The sequence below is a fragment of the Streptopelia decaocto genome (assembly GCF_964273445.1).
Source record: "Streptopelia decaocto genome assembly, chromosome: 16".
NCBI lineage: Eukaryota > Metazoa > Chordata > Aves > Columbiformes > Columbidae > Streptopelia > Streptopelia decaocto.
Genome location: NC_138671.1, coordinates 214039 through 231400, shown reverse-complemented (window position 1 = coordinate 231400; position 17362 = coordinate 214039). Strand labels below are relative to the sequence as shown.

Sequence of the window (17362 nt, the reverse complement as noted above, 5' to 3'; positions counted from 1 at the left end):
GCTGTGTCGGTCCTGCCACCCTGTCCTGGAGCTAAAAGGCTGTTAAAGGGGGGTAAACCGAGTATGTCTACAGATTATGGTTCTGAACTAAAGTAAAAGCAAAGGCACAAGGGGAGGAGAAGGGCCAGTGTTGGCAGGTGCTGGGCCGCTCTGTAGCGCAGCAGAAGGGAAGGTGAAGCCTGCTGTTTCGTCTGTGTTCCCGGCAGAGCTCGTGGAACGGGGGAGGGATCCGGCAGTCGTCCTGCAGCGCTGCTGCTGCTGCACCTTTGCTCCACAGCAGCTACGGCGCAACCAGTTTTTAAAGCTTCACCCTTCAGCAGGTGGCCCTGCGGTGTGGAAGCGGCCCTGCGCCGGGCCCTGGGGCCGGTACCGGTACCGGGAGGAGGCGGAGGGGAGGCCGCGTGCTGCAGAGCGGCGGGAGGAGCGCGCCGCTCGCGCCTTCCTCTTCCCGCCGCGCCCGAGGGCTCCGGCCGGGCCCCGGCACGCGGCGCTACCGGCGCGCGGGGCGGGGCGGGGCCGGCGCGGGGCTGGCCCCGCCCCCGCCGCAGGGCTCGGCCGCGCTCGGCTGGTCTCGGCTCGGCTCGGCCCCGCCCGCGCGGGCTGTCACTGCGGCGGAGCGCGGCGCCGCCATCGCGGGCAGATGCAGGCGATCAAGTGTGTGGTGGTGGGCGACGGGTGAGTGCGCGGCGGCCGCGGGGCCGCCTCGGCCCTCCGCGGCCCCGCACAAAGCGGGCCCGGCCCCGCGCCGCCGAGGGACGGGAGGGAGGGCCCGGCGCGGCCCCGCCCCGCGGCCCGGGGGAGCCGGCTCCGCCAGCGGGCGGCGCGGCGCTGGGGCCCGGCCCGGCCTGGAGCGCCGCGGGGCCCGGGCGGGAGCGCGGCGGGGCCGCCCCGCCTGGCCGCGGTGTCCCGGCCGCGGAGGGACGCGCCGGGCGGCTCGGGGCCGCGGGGGCGGCGGCGAGGCCGGGCCGGGCGGCTCCGCCGGCGCAGGTCGGGCCTGGTGCGGCCGCGGCCCCGCCCGGCGCCTCCCGCTCCCTCCGCGGCTCGGAAACTTGGGTCTGCGTCTCGCAGCAGTTCCGTACCTGGGGCTGTACTGCCTGGAAAACAAACACCTGCTTTTCCGGGGCTGTAAACCTTCTCCTCGTTATTGTATTAGGTGCCTGTGTTTCACTGGTTTTTGACATAAAAGCGTGATTCATCACAAAGTCCTCACTAAAAGTCTTGAGGTTTGCAGGTTTCCCTCGTATCTCCTTTTGTTGTTTGTGTTCCAGGGTGAAACACGTTGCTGTTCCTGATTTTACCGTGTGCCTCTTGTCATCATTCTTGCTCTTTAGGCTTTTCCTATGTGTCTTTTTTTCTGGGAGCACATCTGTATGCAAGATGCAGGCATGCAGTAGATTATGGTGCTTCGTAACTTTTCCTAGCTTGTCTTGCATATTTTTCCTCATACTTCCTGTTTGTTTTTCTGAATACCACAGCAAACACGGAGCTGAGATACGGAGAACTGAATGTGAACTGGCCTTAGGCAGGGACTGGTCTGTCCACTCTCCCGTGCGTGCCACCCCCTCACATACACCCTCGATTCGAAGGCCTTGCAGGTTGTAGCCCGTGGAGTCTAAGGAGGGGTGCAGGAGAAGGAGACACCCCCCAATACAGCACAGCCTTGTCACGGTGGGGAGAGCAACAGGGGAGCTTGGCCTGTTGGAAAAAGACTTCAGCTGAAGGTTTGCAGGCCGGTCTTGTGCTTTAAGACCAAATTGGCAGTGCAGAGACTAAGTGAACTTGGATACCAAACCACTTCGATCATAGATATGTGTGCTTTTTGTGAATTATGTGACTTCCTGGTTTGGTAGGGAGGTTGCGGCTGAGGAGGAAGGCTGGGCTGGTCAGTGTTCGGTTCCTTACACGATGCCCTGTTCCCCGAGAGGGGACCTGGTCTGTGGGAGGAGCTGGGTGGCTCACCGCAGTGGTCCTCACCGTGCTCGGGCTCGTCCTGATGAGGGACCGCAGGGTCCTCTGGGGTCTCTTGCTTATTCCTGAAGCCTTCCCTTGTGCCGCTCCAGTCACAGAACTGGGTAGAGGATTCCCATCGCTGCTGGCTGTTCAGCTTCACTCAGGCTCCTAGCAGACAGCTTTCCCTGGCACTCACAGTCCGTTTCTCTGGAAGGTTCTCTGCACTTCACAACTTTCACAGGTTGTGTCACTTCTGGGACTCCTAAGTTTACCGACACTGAACTCCTGTATCTCAGGAGCTTGAATAATTCTGTGTTGTTGCATGTTTTTTCAACTCGCTGTTCACCTGTTTTGCTAGATAATTATGGATGTGTTGAGCCTAGCACAGAACCCTAATTTATTTCCTCTCTTTTGGTTCCGGGAACAAATGTGTTTTTACCTGGTTGTTTGTTGAGGCTGAATGGGTGGGGAAACGAGTGGGAGAGAGCAGGGCCAGGTGAGTGCCCAGGCAAGGAGCACATTGTGAGCGCAGGCCTGGTCCCTGACACCTAGGGCGTTCCAGCCTTCTACAGGTTGGTTTTTTCGTACAATAACTTTTCACCTAACTTATTTTTTGGGTGGGGAAAGGGTGAGTTTACAATGTTTTCTGCCGTACCTTTCTTTATGCTTGTCTCTCTGATCCTCTGCAGAGCTGTCGGGAAGACCTGCTTGCTGATCAGTTACACCACGAATGCCTTTCCTGGAGAATACATCCCCACCGTGTGAGTAATGGCTTTGGGTTTCAGTTGCTTTTTGCTCTGTATGCACATATCTGTAAAAGCTGGTTCTGTAGGTGAGGAGAGGCTGTTCCACATCAGCCTATGAACTTCGCGTGGGAGGACAGTGCCAGTGGGATGTGAGGAGGGCAGACTGTCCCCTCTGGAACTGTGTTGCAGTGTCCTCTCCTGATTCACTGCCTTGGATTCCATGTGAAGAGATGCGTGGGTCGCAACAAGATTGTCACTGATGGGGACTCTTCCTTGGCAGGTTTGATAACTATTCTGCCAATGTCATGGTAGATGGAAAGCCAGTGAACCTAGGCCTCTGGGACACAGCAGGGCAGGAGGATTATGACCGACTGCGGCCTCTTTCCTATCCACAGACGGTGAGTGCTGAGCTTGGAGTGGCTTGTAACTGCTCCCTTTTGGGGATAGGGAGGCTCCCAAGGACAGCAGATTTCTTTCCTTTGAGGAAAATCTAGGTTCCTGCAGCTGTAACTATAATTCTGATTGTTTAAGAAGTATCACAGCTGAATTTCTCCTAAAAGATTGTCCTGTTCTCATCCCTACTTCTTAATGGTGTTTGAACAGTTCTGTGTGCCACCGGGAGGCTCAGGTGAAAGGGGTGGCGTGGGCCTGCTGTGCCGAGCCACGTTGCGTGCTCCCGTTCCCTCTCGGTGGCACAGCTCAGCGTCGGGCTGCACGAGGAGCGTTCCCTGGCTGCAGCAGTTCCCAAGGGCCCGTACATGGGGTGACGCGCTCAGCACTGTTAAGGTATTTGTGGCCACAGGCTCTTAACGTGCAGGGCCCAGTGTTACACAAGACGACGAAGTCATACAATCAAGTCCATTCCTTCCCTCTCTGAATTAGTTTAGCAGCCTTAGTGGGGAAAGACTTCTTAGAGACACAGTCCTTGATTGTGGGAGGAGGTTGTCCTCTGTAAGGCTCCCTCTCCACCCTCCCTCCGTTATCTCTACCTGTTTCTTTCTACACAGCTGACCCTCTTGTTTCCACACAGGATGTTTTCTTGATCTGCTTCTCCCTTGTGAGTCCGGCCTCCTTTGAGAATGTCAGAGCTAAGGTAAAGTATTCTCCTGGGTGAAACAGTGGGAGGAACCAGTGAAGTCCCCTGCCCTGCCCTGCCCAGCAACACCTACAAGCCCAACATTTCTAGCAGTCACATTTCGATAAGAGAAGGTCACATTCTGCAGGTTTGATGAAGAGGGGCTTACATTTTATTCATTACTTCTTTGGCTAAGTTTTTGCCTTTTCAAATCTGCATCTTAAAGAAGGGATGTCTTAGAAGCTAAAATGCAGCTAAGGGAAGTACCGTGCGCAGAGTTGGCTGGCGCTGTCTGTCATGATTCCGTGTCTTGGTGCCTTCGTTATTACATCTGCACCAATCTCTTTCTGCGGAGTATTCTCAGAACTGTAGGCAGAAGTATCCTATTCAGGCGTTGCCACCATATCAGCAGTAAAAACCTTGTTCCTAACAGTAAATGCATCCTTACGGTTGCATCTACTGCTCTAGCTACCGTTCTTATCGTGCCTCTCCTTTTCAGTGGTACCCTGAGGTCCGACACCATTGCCCAAATACACCCATCATCCTGGTGGGCACCAAGCTGGACTTGAGGGATGATAAGGACACCATTGAAAGGTTACGTGATAAGAAACTGGCCCCCATCACCTACCCCCAAGGTCTGGCCATGGCTCGGGAGATCGGTGAGTCTTGTGTGCTGGCAGATCTCCATGGCATTGAGCTTTTTGGTTTGGAGTGGGTGAGGGACAGTACGTCCTGCTAGGACTGGAGTGGTTGAGCTGGAGCTCTCTTTCCCTTAGGGTCGGTAAAGTACCTCGAATGCTCTGCCCTGACGCAGCGGGGCTTGAAGACGGTGTTTGATGAAGCCATCCGGGCTGTGCTCTGCCCACCGCCTGTGAAGAAGCCCGGCAAAAAGTGTACCATGATTTGAGGGCTGTGGCCTAGGCGCTGGCTCAGCATGTTGTCGTCCTCTGACAGATTGTATATTAGCTGGGTGTTTCTGGAGGGGGCTGGGATGTGTAGGGCCCTTCATCATGTACGAAGTCAGTGTTTTTTAAATGTCTCTTTGATTTAACGTCAGTGTTGATGTGAAGGGGCAGTGGGGGCAGGAGACTAGCTGGGGGCTGTACAATCCCTGGGGAGGTACAATGGGGAAGGCAAGGTAGCTCCTTGGGGCAACAGGCTGTTTTGGCTCTCCTGAACTCCACGATGACAGGGCTGAGACATCCATCCTGTCCCAGAAACACCTGGTTTCAACTTGCAGGTGAAACAGGTGGTGAAGATCCTTGTGGGAGAAGGGAGGACAGGAACAGTGCCAAAAGACAAGAGCAGCTGGGAGAGCAGTAGGGTCTCCTTGCCTCGCCTGCTGCGGCTAATGGTTAACAAACTGGTGCTCTAGCAGATACGTGCCTGAGACTGTTAAATCATAACCAGCCTGGAAAGGGTCAAAGTAAATGAGATACGAGCTGAAGAACTAATCATTAGGTGCTTTATTGGATACTAGCCAAACTCAGCGAAACAGCTCTGTGCAGTTGATGTATTTGCCTCTGGGTGTGCACACCCTAGGACACCATGGTGCTGCTCCCCCCATCAGTCTTTAGCAGGGCCTCCCCCCCAAATCCAGTCTCTGCAGAGCAGGACTGTGGTTGTTGCCCCTGTTTTGTTTTGTTTTGTTTTTTACTAAAAACAGCAAAGGAAGCAATGAGGAGTCTGCTAACTTCTTTCCCTTCCCATTGGAGGTGCAGGTGCGCTCTATGGATTCGGACAGAACAGGGAGAGCTTCTGAAGGGTTGTGGGGGGAATAGGGTTGGAAGAAAGACAAGTCCGATTTCTAATCATCATGTAGAGTGACAAGATAAAACCTTATTTGGTGCAATAAACATTCTTCATGACAGCGTATGTGAGCTTTACTATATAGCAGCCTTCTAAAGGTAATTTTCTGCCTCACTTCTCATACAGGTTCCTCTTCTCCAGCAAGACTGGGTCTGTGTCATTGTTTTCTATCCAGTTTACATCTATGCAGTACTAGTATGAGAATGCAGGCCAGGTGTGAAATGCGGGTGTCATCTTAGGAGACAAGAAATCCCCCATCAACCATCAGTGAGCTGCCCGTTGTCATAGCACTCTTGTCACTCAGCAGGAAGAGTATGCTGTTCACCACATCATCCACCTCTGGAATCAAACAGAGAACATCCGATGCCCCCCTCAAATTGTGCTAGAAAAGCAAGCATCCCAAAAGGTATGTCTTTGACCTCTACATGTCATTGCAGCAGGGAAATATTTCTGCCCCCAGACTGTGCTTGATGCAGTGTACAGGACAGTGTGGCTGAGAGCTGGACATCAAAAAGTCCTTGTTGTGATCAAACGGTATTTAGTTCACAGCAAGCTCCTATGCTCCCCTCCCAGTCGTATTTATGAACAGTAAACCAAGTGCATGTCACTTGTCCTGAGAAGGCTGTGGAAGAGGAGAGATAAGGTTGATTCTCACCCTGTCCTCATGAAGTGTTTAGGAATTCAAGCACAGCCATTCAGCAGAGTTGTGACCTTGCCCACAAAAGCAGCAAGGTCCCTATTGCTGTGATGTTAATTAGAGGGAACAAAAGAGCCCAGCCTGGCAACAAAGCTACACCACTGACCTGCAAACTTTCCCAGAGGAATCCGATTAATCATGGCAGCAGATTTCTGAGGGTCACTCCAGTTAATTCTCCCCATGTCAGTCATAACCACTGTGGGGTTCACAGTGTTCACCCTAATCTGGGACAAAAGCAACAAGCAATCTAACCAGGCTGCTCTGAGAGGAAATGCTCAGGTTCAGCTTTCACACTTTATCTCAGAAGGAATCCTACCTTGTGGGGTCCCAGTTCCAGTGCCATTACCTTGCTCAGCATATCCACAGCACTTTTTGTGGAACCTTCAAGACAAGGGAAGAACAGAGGCATTTAAGTGCTTAGCGCTGATCTGGAACACACGCAAGGATTTCACTGCCCAGAACCGGCAGCCAGCAGCTCGGTGGCAGTGTCTCCAGCTCATCCAAAAGGAGAGGGGCACTGCTACAGCTAGACATACTTACAGTAAACAGCATGATCCCACAGAGCACGCTGAGAGGCCTGGCTAGAGACATTTACAATAGCACCCGACACCCCCTGGGCAATCATCTGCCGAGCAACAATCTGGGGGAGGGAAGGAAAAAAGAAAAAGGGATGCCACAATTGTAACAGGAGAAATCATTGTTTCATTCAGCAGGAATCTTGCTGGGCTACTGTGGTGGCCAAAAGAGTAAAAACATCCAGAGGAAGTAAATCCTCACTGCCTCCTGCTTACAAGAGAATCAAAGCAAGAGTGGAGGGGCTGCACACGCAAGGCTGACTTGGGCTTCAGTCCCTTTAGCCCCACAGGGGGCACTTTGCTGTGCAGAACAACTTAGTCACCAGTGTTCTTGGAGACAACTGCAGTGACAGTTCTTCCTCACCTGGGAAACATGAAGCACAGCCCCAAGGTTCACATCAAGAGACCTACAAATAAACAAAAGTTAAGTTACAGCGGTTGCAGCCCAGGCCAGCGGGGATTTGTTTCGGGAGGCAGCAGAGGACGTGCTGCTGGTATCTCGGGAGTACTGGTGGTCCTCTAGAACCCAGAAATGCCAGGCGGGCCAGTGGGACTGTCATCCCACTGCCGGCGAAGGGCGGCGGGTGCCAGGCAGCCAGCCTGGTGCCTGGTGGTGCCTCGTGCACCGTCCTGGCTCCAGCAGGACTCTGTTCTTTAGCGGGCTCACGTCGTTCCTCTGTTAAAGGTTAAACAGCCCCAGGCCTCAGCCAGTGACAAAGCTTAGGTCAATCGAACCCTCCACAGGGCTTTAAAATAGCAAATCTGCTATAAGACTAGAAGCAGTTGTTTGTTTTTTTTTTCTATTTGCTACAAAGCCCTTCCTTGCTGAGGTGTGTGTTTTTTTTTTTTTACCTACTAGTTTTGCAGAATTGTCTTAGTAGACTCCATACCTTTTATATTCTAGTCACAAATTAATCCTTTATTACAGGCTCACAGTAGCCCTTTTTAATGTTGGAACAAAGCATGACCCATCTTCTCAGAGGGAAACGCCATAAGCTGTATCCTAAACCTTATGCCCACCTGGAGCTACAGATCTTTTGAGAGAAAAAGAAAGATGTCATGTTATCGCAGTAAGCAAGTTTAATTTTGTGAAGTGACAGTTTTATGCTCCCTTACCTGGCTTTATCTGAATTGTCTTAGACACCTGCCTTTCAGTTTAGCAGAGGCTTGAGCTGGAGCTAGGCTGGAAGCTCTGAGCTTGGTTAACAGCAAGAGGCTCTTCTGTACTGCGTGGGCTGGATGGTGTGTGCACACCACCATCTCAGACACGAAACTGCAGGTTCTGGCTACTCATTAACTGTGTGGAATAGCGTCAGTGTTTCACTTGGTTTCCTTTTGATGGTTACAGGGTGAAAGGTGATTATGTGAAGTACGAAAAGACGGGAAAAAAAGGGAGCAGACATGAGCAGTAACAACCAACAAACCATGGAGGCATTTCTAACAGTATGTCGGGCTGTGTGGTACTGTGCACCAGCCGCTGCCTTTCCTGAGAGACACCGGTGTCTGTAAAGCTCGGCCACAGCCGCAGCCGTTCACATTCTGAGGCTCAGCCTGCGGGCGGGGAGCGGGGCCGGGGCTGCCGGGCCCCCAGCGCTGCCGGGCCCTCACCGCGGCCGGGCACTCAGCGCTGCCGGGCACTCAGCGCTGCCGGGCACTCAGCGCTGCCGGGCACTCACCGCTGCAGGGCCCCCAGCGCTGCCGGGCCCCCAGCGTTGCCGGGCACTCAGCGCTGCCGGGCACTCACCGCTGCAGGGCCCCCAGCGCTGCCGGGCCCCCAGCGTTGCCGGGCACTCAGCGCTGCCGGGCACTCCCCGCGGCCGGGCACTCAGCGCTGCCGGGCACTCCCCGCGGCCGGGCACTCAGCGCTGCCGGGCCCCCAGCGCTGCCGGGCCCCCAGCGCTGCCGGGCACTCACCGCGGCCGGGCACTCACCGCTGCCGGGCCCCCAGCGCTGCCGGGCACTCACCGCGGCCGGGCCCTCACCGCTGATGGGCACTCACCGCTGCCGGGCACTCCCCGCGGCCGGGCACTCACCGCTGCAGGGCCCCAGCGCTGCCGGGCACTCACCGCTGCCGGGCACTCACCGCGGCTGGGCCCCCAGCGCTGCCGGGCACTCACCGCTGCTGGGCCCCCAGCGCTGCCGGGCACTCACCGCGGCCGGGCACTCACCGCGGCCGGGCACTCAGCGCTGCCGGGCACTCAGCGCTGCAGGGCCCCGGCACTGCCGGGCACTCACCGCGGCCGGGCCCCCAGCGCTGCCGGGCACTCAGCGCTGCCGGGCACTCCCCGCTGCCGGGCACTCAGCGCTGCCGGGCACTCACCGCGGCCGGGCACTCAGCGCTGCCGGGCACTCAGCGCTGCCGGGCCCCGGCACTGCCGGGCACTCACCGCTGCCGGGCACTCACCGTGGCCGGGCACTCAGCGCTGCCGGGCACTCAGCGCTGCCGGGCCCCGGCACTGCCGGGCACTCAGCGCTGCCGGGCACTCAGCGCTGCCGGGCACTCACCGCTGCCGGGCACTCACCGCTGCAGGGCCGCCCGCGTCACCTCCAGGAAGGGCTGCAGCAGCGCCACGGCCGCGTTGTTCACCAGCAGCTCGAACGGCCCCGCCGCGCTCAGCGCCGCCTCCGTGGCCTCCCAGTCGGCCAGGTCCAGGCACAGGGTCTCGATGCCGGGGCACTGCCGGGGGGACGGCGGGGTTACCGGGGGCCGGCCCGAGGGAGGGGAGGGCGGTCCGGGATCCCGGTACCTCTCTCGCCAGGCTCTCCAGGTCCCCCGCGGTGCGGCTCAGCGCGGTGACGCGGGCCCCGGCCCGGCTCAGCGCCACGGCCACGGCGCGCCCGATCCCTGCGGGGACACGGCGTCAGCCCCGGCCCCCCGCGCCGCCCGGCCCCCGCGCCGCCCGCCCACCTTTGCCGGCGCCGGTCACCAGGGCCCGCCGGCCGCGGAAGCTGCTGGGCTGCGGCTCCATGCTGCGGGCGCTCTGCGGGCTGGGCGGGCGCGGCGCCGGGGCCGGGCGGGGCCCGCCGCGGGGCGGCCCGAGGGGCCGGGGCGGGTCAGCACACGCGGACGCTTTTTGGCCTCTGGCACCACAACAGCCCGACAGGAGGCTGCGGGCTTCTGGACTACAGCGTTTACGGTCCATTTTTAACGTAAAGAACATGTCACGCAACATGACAAAACTGCCTCTGACATCTTTAAATATTTATTTTGTAGAATCGCTTTATGTACGAGACAGTAGTTTGCTTAAAAAGCTACATCCTGATATATCCACACAGTCTACTGTATCGTGTAGACAAAACACAGGAAACCTTAAAAGAAGCTTGAATGCATTTAAAAGGTTCTGTACTGCCATGCAGGAGAACGTGGTCCTTTTTCAGTTCAATAAACACCCCACCAGCTTAGAGTACAGCACCTCCTTAGCACACCAGGTTAGGCAACCAGTGACTACAGCACAAAACTTACACCGCTCAGTTTTGCTGCCATCCATATCAACTGTTGTAATTTTTGAACTGCAGTTCGCTACTTCATCACCACCCAGTCCACGCTGTGTGTGAGATCTTGCAAGAGGCTACTACCAGTGGAAGAAAAGCTCCAACAAAAGAGTTCAGAATCAGTGTTTGAAGACAAAAATCTCATCAAGAACGCATGAAGTTTCACAGCTATAGTTTCTGCTACAGGAGAAGCTTTTACTTTATTTAAAAACCAGCAGCAGGTGATACTGCTACAGCACGGAACTTCTGCCTTCGTGCAAGTGTGTCGTCTCCTTTTAGTGACTGCATGAAGTAGTTATTGAAACATTAAGAAGCAGAGTAAAAATAAACACTGATCTAGACCTCAAGGCAATCAAAAGATTATCTGAAGAAGCTGGAGTAACCACAGTCATGTAATTAAAGGTCTTCAAATGATACCATCAGAAACTGCCTCAGGGCATTAAGGCTAGGAGGCATTCCTCCTCGCTCACCCACAGCTTCAGGAGCAGGGCGTTCCATCAGCCCGCGAGGATGCTCTGGCTCGCGCAGCCCGCCCTGGGCAGAGCGGGAAATGATTACCACCGAGTCTGGCAAGTGTTTCTGCAGTATCAGATATCAAGGGAATAGCCTCGGACCTAGCAGACCACCATCATAATCAAAACTCACTGCAATTCAGCCGGTGAGAGCCAAGTCTGACAATCACCTCCATGGGAGGTACACACGGACTACAGGGGACAACATGCGCTGTAGGCAACTCTGATCCCGTCCTGAGGGAGCTTACCCCTTGCGCGGGGGGTTTCCCCGACAAAGGCTTTCAGCCTTGTTTACCCTGGTGATTCCAGGTTTTCTGGTATTTATTAACAGACCCTGTTCCGGCCCACAGGTGGAGTTTTAATATGGCAGGCCACAGAAGCTCTTAAATCATCCTCTTCCCAAGAAAGACGAGTGAAAACTTCCCCTCTCTTGTCACCATGGGGACTACAGTCTGCTACAGCACTCCAGCTTCAAGACAACGGCCTCTAAAGCCCAAAACAGCAGTAAGAATGCTGCTGTTCCCATACTGCGTTTGCCCAGGATGTGTCCAAGCATGGACTCACAGGACATCAGACAAAAGTGGAAAGTGAACTCACGCGCATATGACTGTAGTCATTATACAACGAGCCACTGGACAAAAGAACAAGGATTCTTCCTGGAATGACCCGCGCTGCAGCAGAACAAACCACACCTTCTTGCTTTTGTAAAGAGAGTCTATCCACCTCCTCTGTAAATACCACCGGATGTCTCCCAGAAGAACAAAAAAAAGAAAAAAAAGAAAAGAAGAGTTCACCACAACTCCTGTCTTACACAAACGGGGCAGGATGCAGGTGTCAATGACTCCTAAAGAATTATGACTTCTTCTTCGCAGGGCACCACATAGTGTCAGGATACAGCAGACAATGGACAGATTTAAATCTACAGAGAATTAAAAAAAAAAAAGAAAAAAGGAAATATTAGATTGGAATCTTGGAATTTTCCATCCAAGGAACATACTAGTGTTGAATGTGCAGCAGTCTAATGGAGCAGGGAGGGTGGGTCTACCTGCCTTGGGCACAGCAACAAGAGCAGACTTGAGAAAATAATCCCATTAGTGGGTTTGATCATCTTACAGTCGATAAACATGAACAAGGCAGGGAGATCTTGTTTTGGAAGCAGACACTCACCGGGTTGGATCTTGCTGAAGGCCAAACACTCCTCCCACACTCACAACATTGTGTTTGTTCTCAGGGTCCCCATAACTTAAGGTTACCTGTAAAAGCAAATAAATATTCAGAAGTTGTACCACTAATGCAGAAAAACAGAGTGGGGATAGCAGGATTATTAGCGAGCTATGAAGAAAGACTGCAAAGATCCTGTCTGAACAGCAGGTTACATTTGAAGAAGAGTGGTTGGCTTTGACATGAGCAATACTGGCACTGAACGGCAGCTCTCAAAGGAACCGCTGCTCATCTTGAGGCAACGTGGGAGCATAAACAAAGGAGCTGAAAGCTACATTGCCCTGAAGGACAAGATGAGTTTCAACTGCGAGCTCTGCAACGGCATTAATCCTGCTAATGTCTGTTACTTCACTAAATATGTTCATCCTCACCAGACATTGCCTGAAGTGTCTTAGCGCAGAGGGAAATAGAAACATTTGGATATTAAACGGCATGAAGAGAACTGCCATGTGACAAATGTGGCAACAAAACCTATTGCTGGCATTCAAATTCAGTGCTATTATTCCACACAAGCACTGTATGAAGAAATTTTCAGGTGCCAGGTACAAGACTTACATTTTCTTTCTAGTTGTGGATTTCCTGGATTTTGGGTTAGCTGTTACTGTCTCAGGGAAACAGTGATCCCCAACGAAAGGCTGCGTTCAGCCTACGGTTAAATTCACCAACGTGAAGGAGATTACATCATGCTGGAGTTTGGCACCAAGTGCGCATTTCTGCTGCCTAATACAATTGCCAGGAAAACATAACCAAGTAGTTTGCAGGGGCAAAACCACACTCGCATTTTTTCATGGTGCTCAACAGTGAGGTAAAGCTTCTGGAAAGCCTTATAGCTCCATCTACTGCCCACGAGTAGAAAGGTGTCCCAGCAATTAAAAAAATACCAGATTTTTCCTAAGAAACATTAAGTTTCTTGAAATTCAGACAAGTTATTCCTAAAAATGATGAAACAGTTAACTATGTCTTCATTATTGAAGAGGTACTTGCTATAGCTGCTACACTCGTCTTTTTGAACAGCAAGAATTAATTCTTAAGACTTTGTTAGGCAAAGACAGAAATACTTTCTTACACGGCAAACTAAATATTGCCTCCTTCTACACTTGCTGCTTCTGTGACTCATGAAAAGTCAGAGCTTGGAGTGAGCTGAACACCACAGGTAGGCTTAATGTAGCAGAAGGTGTCCCCAGAGGAGGGGACAACTGTGTGACCCCGTTGGCTAGGTGAAAGTATGCTTTTTACCCAAGTGAAGGAACTGGGCAGGATGCAGCTCTGAGCGAGTCTGCAGACATCCTTCTTCGCCAAAGAGCGAGTGCTAACCATATGGAGACTGTCTGATCCTATCGAGGTGTAATTACAAGAACAGGACATGAGGCTCAGCCCTACCTGCTGCAGCACAGACTCGCCTTGTAGCCTCTGCAGATTTTCCAGATGGGAATGGAACAAGGGGCTGTGGAGCAGCTTCACCTCCAGCAGCCCCTCAATGATGTAGCCAATAGTGCAGTCGTCAGGTAGACGCACTCTTTCTGCAGTACTGATGAAATTACCCAGGCTGTGAGACGGAGCATGGAAGACAAGATGGAACATGCTTTAAAGCTGACTGAACACATAGTGATGGGGCTCAGCTAGCAACAGTGTTTACCTGGCCCAGGGACTCATCTTCAGGGCAAGACCTCTGCTGATACAGAACCCTGCTCCACCTGTGGCAAACCAGAATTTCACGGTTGTCTTCTGAGAAGCAACAAGAAAAACACACAGTGGTTACTGATAATCAGGTTTTGCCATTTGGCTGGGCAGGGGAGGGAAGTTGAGGTTCTTTTGGCTATCACACAGTGCACTTGAGTCAGAACACGACCACAGATTAACTGCTATTTCTTTAAGGCTGCTGAAAGCACAGCCAGCTGTTCTCTCAAGGGAAGCACTTATCCTGGAAGTGACAGTACAGTTAGCACAACTGCAGCAAGCACACATGAAATAGGAAACTACAGTCCCACTCCGACCCAGTTCCATTGGTCCCTGGTCATTCTAGCTGATGGCCACAGCCAGCTCAGTATTCCTGAGGAGACCAGAGTGGTCCCTTAAAGTCACCTGGCTCCACGTCCAAGGGGACTGTTTTGTTGTGCAGTCTTCCCTAACAAGTTTTATAGTAACATACTTCCTGGCCAGTGGATTGATTTCTCTTTAAGCCTGTCAGTACAGGTGACCTGGTGAGGACTTGTCCTTTAGCACTTGTATCTTCTGACTGAGATATGTTTACTTCCACTTCCTAGTAACTACTCAGTATCGAAAATGCCTTATATACCCACAGAGCCTTTGTCACCCATCTGAAATTGGTTAAAGATGATGACAATGTGGTAACTGCTCTCAAAACAAACAAAACCAAACCCCAAAACAAGGAACACTGCCCCTAAAACCACTGCAGGAAGAGTCAAGGTGGGGAGGCCATACTGACCTCGGTGTGAGGGAGATCACCAACGTACATGAGCAAAGGAAGAGAAACAGACACCTGGCCAGGAGATAAAACTCTACTGTACACATGCATATGGGGCCAGATCAAAGGTTAATTTAAACCAGCACCCTGGCTCTGGAAATGACCAGTGCCAGGCACACTGCTTGCAGATTAAGTCACTTGTTTTTTTGGAGGAACCCTATGAACTCCGGAAGTTTTAAAAGCTTAGGTCAGGATGACCCTCGGACTAACTGCAAAGCTTGCTTACTGATCCATCACTTTGGACATGGTCAGCTGCCTCAATGGGATGGTCCAGACTCGGTCTCCCCACATAGACATCCTGGCTGTGTGAGAAGGCAGATAAGAGACGCAGGAGCGTCCGAGGGTTCACGTAGTTGTCATCGTCCACATGGCAAAACCATCTTAAAACAAAATAAGAAAGTTACTGCAGATCAGTGACAAAGAAGTGAGTTACAGGTTTAGAGCTGAGTCTTAGACTTTGAGGCTTGGAGCAGAACATGTTTCCCATTGTCCTGAACCACACAACTTGGAAGCTGAAAGCACCCACAGATCCTAATTCTGGAAAGAGGCTGAAATTAAAACCCCCCTTCAGATTTATCAACCCTTCCATCTTTCAGAGGATGCTTGTTTATAAACACCGCTTCATGCTGTGCTCATCACCATGCTTTAGTTAATGCTGTGTTCCTCACGGGAGCAGAAGAGGTTACTCAAGTTTCCTGTGAATGCAGAACTGAAGAAACAAAATCAATCAGAACAAAATGTTTCACCTACTTTTGCCCAGATTCCAGGAATTTATCATATTCCACAGACATCTTGCAGCAGAGAGCTTGCCGGGTATGGACAGCAGAACAGTTGGTGTTGATCATATGATCCCCTAGAAAAACAAAGATCAGCCCTTTCAGGTTTGAGAAGCATGTGTAGTCCAAAAAGACTACAAAAGAAGAGCACATTTGGCACTAATGCTCTGCATCTGAAGTGTGTATGGTGCACACACGGAGAGTGAACTGCAGGGCAGGCAGGGCTCGTGGGCGATGCGTACAGCATGCAAGCTGTGGAGTACATAAAAACGTGTGAGTGCAGAGGATGTACATAGCGCCATAAGCCTGCGCACGAAAGAAATACCTAATGTGACTCTGGACCAGACAAATTTAAGTTTACTAACAGGAAGGAAGCGGGTGCAAAGGTGAACCCAGTATTCAGGAAGTTCCAGGCATCTTGTCCAGGTGGTAAGTAGGAACAGCATATTCTCCTGTGAAAGGAGCCGTTTTCTCCACTCGCTCCATCTTAACTTTCCTAAGTGCTTGTACAGCAAGAAACAAAACTCGGGTATGACAGACAGCGCGTACCTGCGCTGCACAGCTCACCTGCCTTCAGGCGTAGCTCCCGATCCTCCCAGTCCGTGAATATAAATGTCTGTGGGAGACAAAAATGGTGTGTCCACATTTGAGACTGTCAGAAACTAATTTCAGCTTTGCTCAGGTGCAGTCAGAATGTCGAATGTTTTGTCTGGTTTGTTTATTTCACAGTAGCCACTGGGAGCGGGGTGGGAAGTGGTGGTGCAGAAAACCCCAGCAACTTCAGCCCCTGCCTTATTTGACAAGTTTTTGCATTGCACACCAAAACAGTCTAATTTCAGTAAAGCACCCAAGATTTTACTCTCTTCATCTCAGGGTACAGACAACCAATTTCCAGATAGGAATGACTGTCTTTTTTGGTAGTACCTCCCTCTGCAAGTTCACCTCCTCTCTCTGGCTAGGAGTCATCCACGGCTATTGAGAAAGCTAAATGGAAAGAATGAAAGTCAGGGTGGAAATTGCCAGGTGGTAACACTGTCTTGTCCCAACTGCTGGACCAAAGTGTGTTAATATGCTTAAATGTACAAAAATTCTCAAACAAGAGAACAAATACTACATTGGTCTACAGAAAAAACCTGGGTTGCTGAACTACTTAGTCCAAAATATTGGCTTACATGCACCAGCACTAGGAATCATTCACCATTGTGGCATTTTCCAGGGTCATGCAAAACTCGGTGAACTGTTTGTGCTGGGACCACCGATCCCAGACTGCAAGTAATGAGCTTAATCAGTGACAAACTCTTGGAGGTCGGTTCAGAGAAACTGTTTAGACGAGACAGGCTCCCTCAGTCTGACGAGGAAAGATGTTTTTGACACATGCAAGGCCAAACCGGGCGAGAAGGAGCAGCCGCTCCCGGGACACGAGGGACGAGGCTCCCGCCGCCCGCGCCGGCCTCACCTGCCCCCGGGCCCGGGAGATCCAGGTCTGCAGCAGCAGGTCCAGCCGGCTCCGGTGGTACTTGCGCGTGGTCTTGACGGCGATGAAGATGTCCTCCAGCGCCAGGCTGTCCGCGCCCGCGCCGGGCCGGCCCCTCCGCGCGGGCTGCGCGCTGCCGCCCGCGCCCCCGCCCGCCCCGGGCCCCCCGCGCCCGCCCGCCCGCGGCCCGGGGCCCGCTCGCTGCGGCGGGGCTGCGCTGGGCGCGGCGGGCGGGCGGCGCGGCGCGGCGGGGGGCTGCCCCCGCGGCAGCAGCAGCAGCAGCAGCGCGGCGGCGCCGACGGACAGCAGGACGCAGCCCCTGCGCAGCCCCAGGCAGGAGCCGCTCATGCTGCAGCCCCGCGGGCCCCTGCCGCGCTGCGCGGCCGCCTCATGGCCCCGCGGCGGCTCCGGGAGCCCGGCGGCGGCCGCACCCCCCGCGGTCGCAGCCCCGGGGCCCGCGGGCGATGGGCGCCCCGCGCCGCCGCGAGAGGCGAGAGCGGCCGCGGCCCCTTTAAGCTCTTCACCTGTCGGACGCGGTCTGGCGGCGCCG

At 53.5% G+C, this 17362-nt stretch overlaps 3 protein-coding genes across 4 annotated transcripts; 1 reads left to right on the top strand and 2 right to left on the bottom strand.

Moving 5' to 3' along the window:
• Nucleotides 1-532: 532 nt before the first annotated feature.
• RAC3 (Rac family small GTPase 3) lies at nt 533-5641 on the top strand. The gene is made up of 6 exons (XM_082066894.1): nt 533-675; nt 2640-2711; nt 2977-3094; nt 3727-3789; nt 4271-4430; nt 4548-5641. The coding sequence occupies exons 1-6, from the start codon at nt 641-643 to the stop codon at nt 4676-4678; spliced, it is 579 nt and encodes a 192-aa protein (XP_081923020.1). The 5' UTR covers nt 533-640; the 3' UTR covers nt 4679-5641.
• On the bottom strand, nt 5223-9864 carry DCXR (dicarbonyl and L-xylulose reductase). 2 transcript variants are annotated; one of them, XM_082066892.1, is made up of 8 exons: nt 9761-9864; nt 9600-9697; nt 9375-9529; nt 7217-7259; nt 6818-6917; nt 6594-6658; nt 6384-6501; nt 5223-5919 (listed from the first exon to the last, which is right to left on the bottom strand). In XM_082066892.1, exons 1-8 carry the CDS (start codon nt 9819-9821, stop codon nt 5816-5818), a joined length of 744 nt encoding a protein of 247 aa, XP_081923018.1. In that variant the 5' UTR covers nt 9822-9864; the 3' UTR covers nt 5223-5815. The 2 variants fall into 2 exon arrangements, with proteins under 2 accessions (XP_081923018.1, XP_081923019.1); XM_082066893.1 differs by lacking the exon at nt 5223-5919 and adding an exon at nt 5944-6202.
• Nucleotides 9865-10036: 172 nt separating this feature from the next.
• On the bottom strand, nt 10037-17321 carry RFNG (RFNG O-fucosylpeptide 3-beta-N-acetylglucosaminyltransferase). Its single transcript, XM_082067255.1, has 8 exons — nt 16795-17321; nt 15906-15954; nt 15313-15415; nt 14789-14942; nt 13714-13802; nt 13458-13623; nt 12024-12109; nt 10037-11775 (listed from the first exon to the last, which is right to left on the bottom strand). The coding sequence occupies exons 1-8, from the start codon at nt 17158-17160 to the stop codon at nt 11709-11711; spliced, it is 1080 nt and encodes a 359-aa protein (XP_081923381.1). The 5' UTR covers nt 17161-17321; the 3' UTR covers nt 10037-11708.
• Nucleotides 17322-17362: the final 41 nt, after the last annotated feature.

Bases quoted from the DNA above. Each gene is read 5' to 3' on its own strand.
- RAC3 (XM_082066894.1), top strand. From the start codon at position 641: ATGCAGGCGATCAAGTGTGTGGTGGTGGGCGACGG. The intron at 676-2,639 runs GTGAGTGCGCGG...GATCCTCTGCAG, and splicing joins TGTGTGGTGGTGGGCGACGG to AGCTGTCGGGAAGACCTGCT. The intron at 3,095-3,726 runs GTGAGTGCTGAG...GTTTCCACACAG, and splicing joins CTCTTTCCTATCCACAGACG to GATGTTTTCTTGATCTGCTT.
- DCXR (XM_082066892.1), bottom strand. From the start codon at position 9,821: ATGGAGCCGCAGCCCAGCAGCTTCCGCGGCCGGCGGGCCCTGGTGACC. The intron at 7,260-9,374 runs GTGAGTGCCCGG...GTTTATTTGTAG, and splicing joins ACGCGGGCGGCCCTGCAGCG to GTCTCTTGATGTGAACCTTG. The intron at 5,920-6,383 runs GTCAGTGGTGTA...GTTTGATTCCAG, and splicing joins TCCTCTGGGAAAGTTTGCAG to AGGTGGATGATGTGGTGAAC.
- RFNG (XM_082067255.1), bottom strand. From the start codon at position 17,160: ATGAGCGGCTCCTGCCTGGGGCTGCGCAGGGGCTGCGTCCTGCTGTCC. The intron at 14,943-15,312 runs GTAGGTGAAACA...TTTTGTTTTAAG, and splicing joins TTCCTGGAATCTGGGCAAAA to ATGGTTTTGCCATGTGGACG. The intron at 11,776-12,023 runs GTGAGTGTCTGC...AATTCTCTGTAG, and splicing joins CTTCAGCAAGATCCAACCCG to ATTTAAATCTGTCCATTGTC.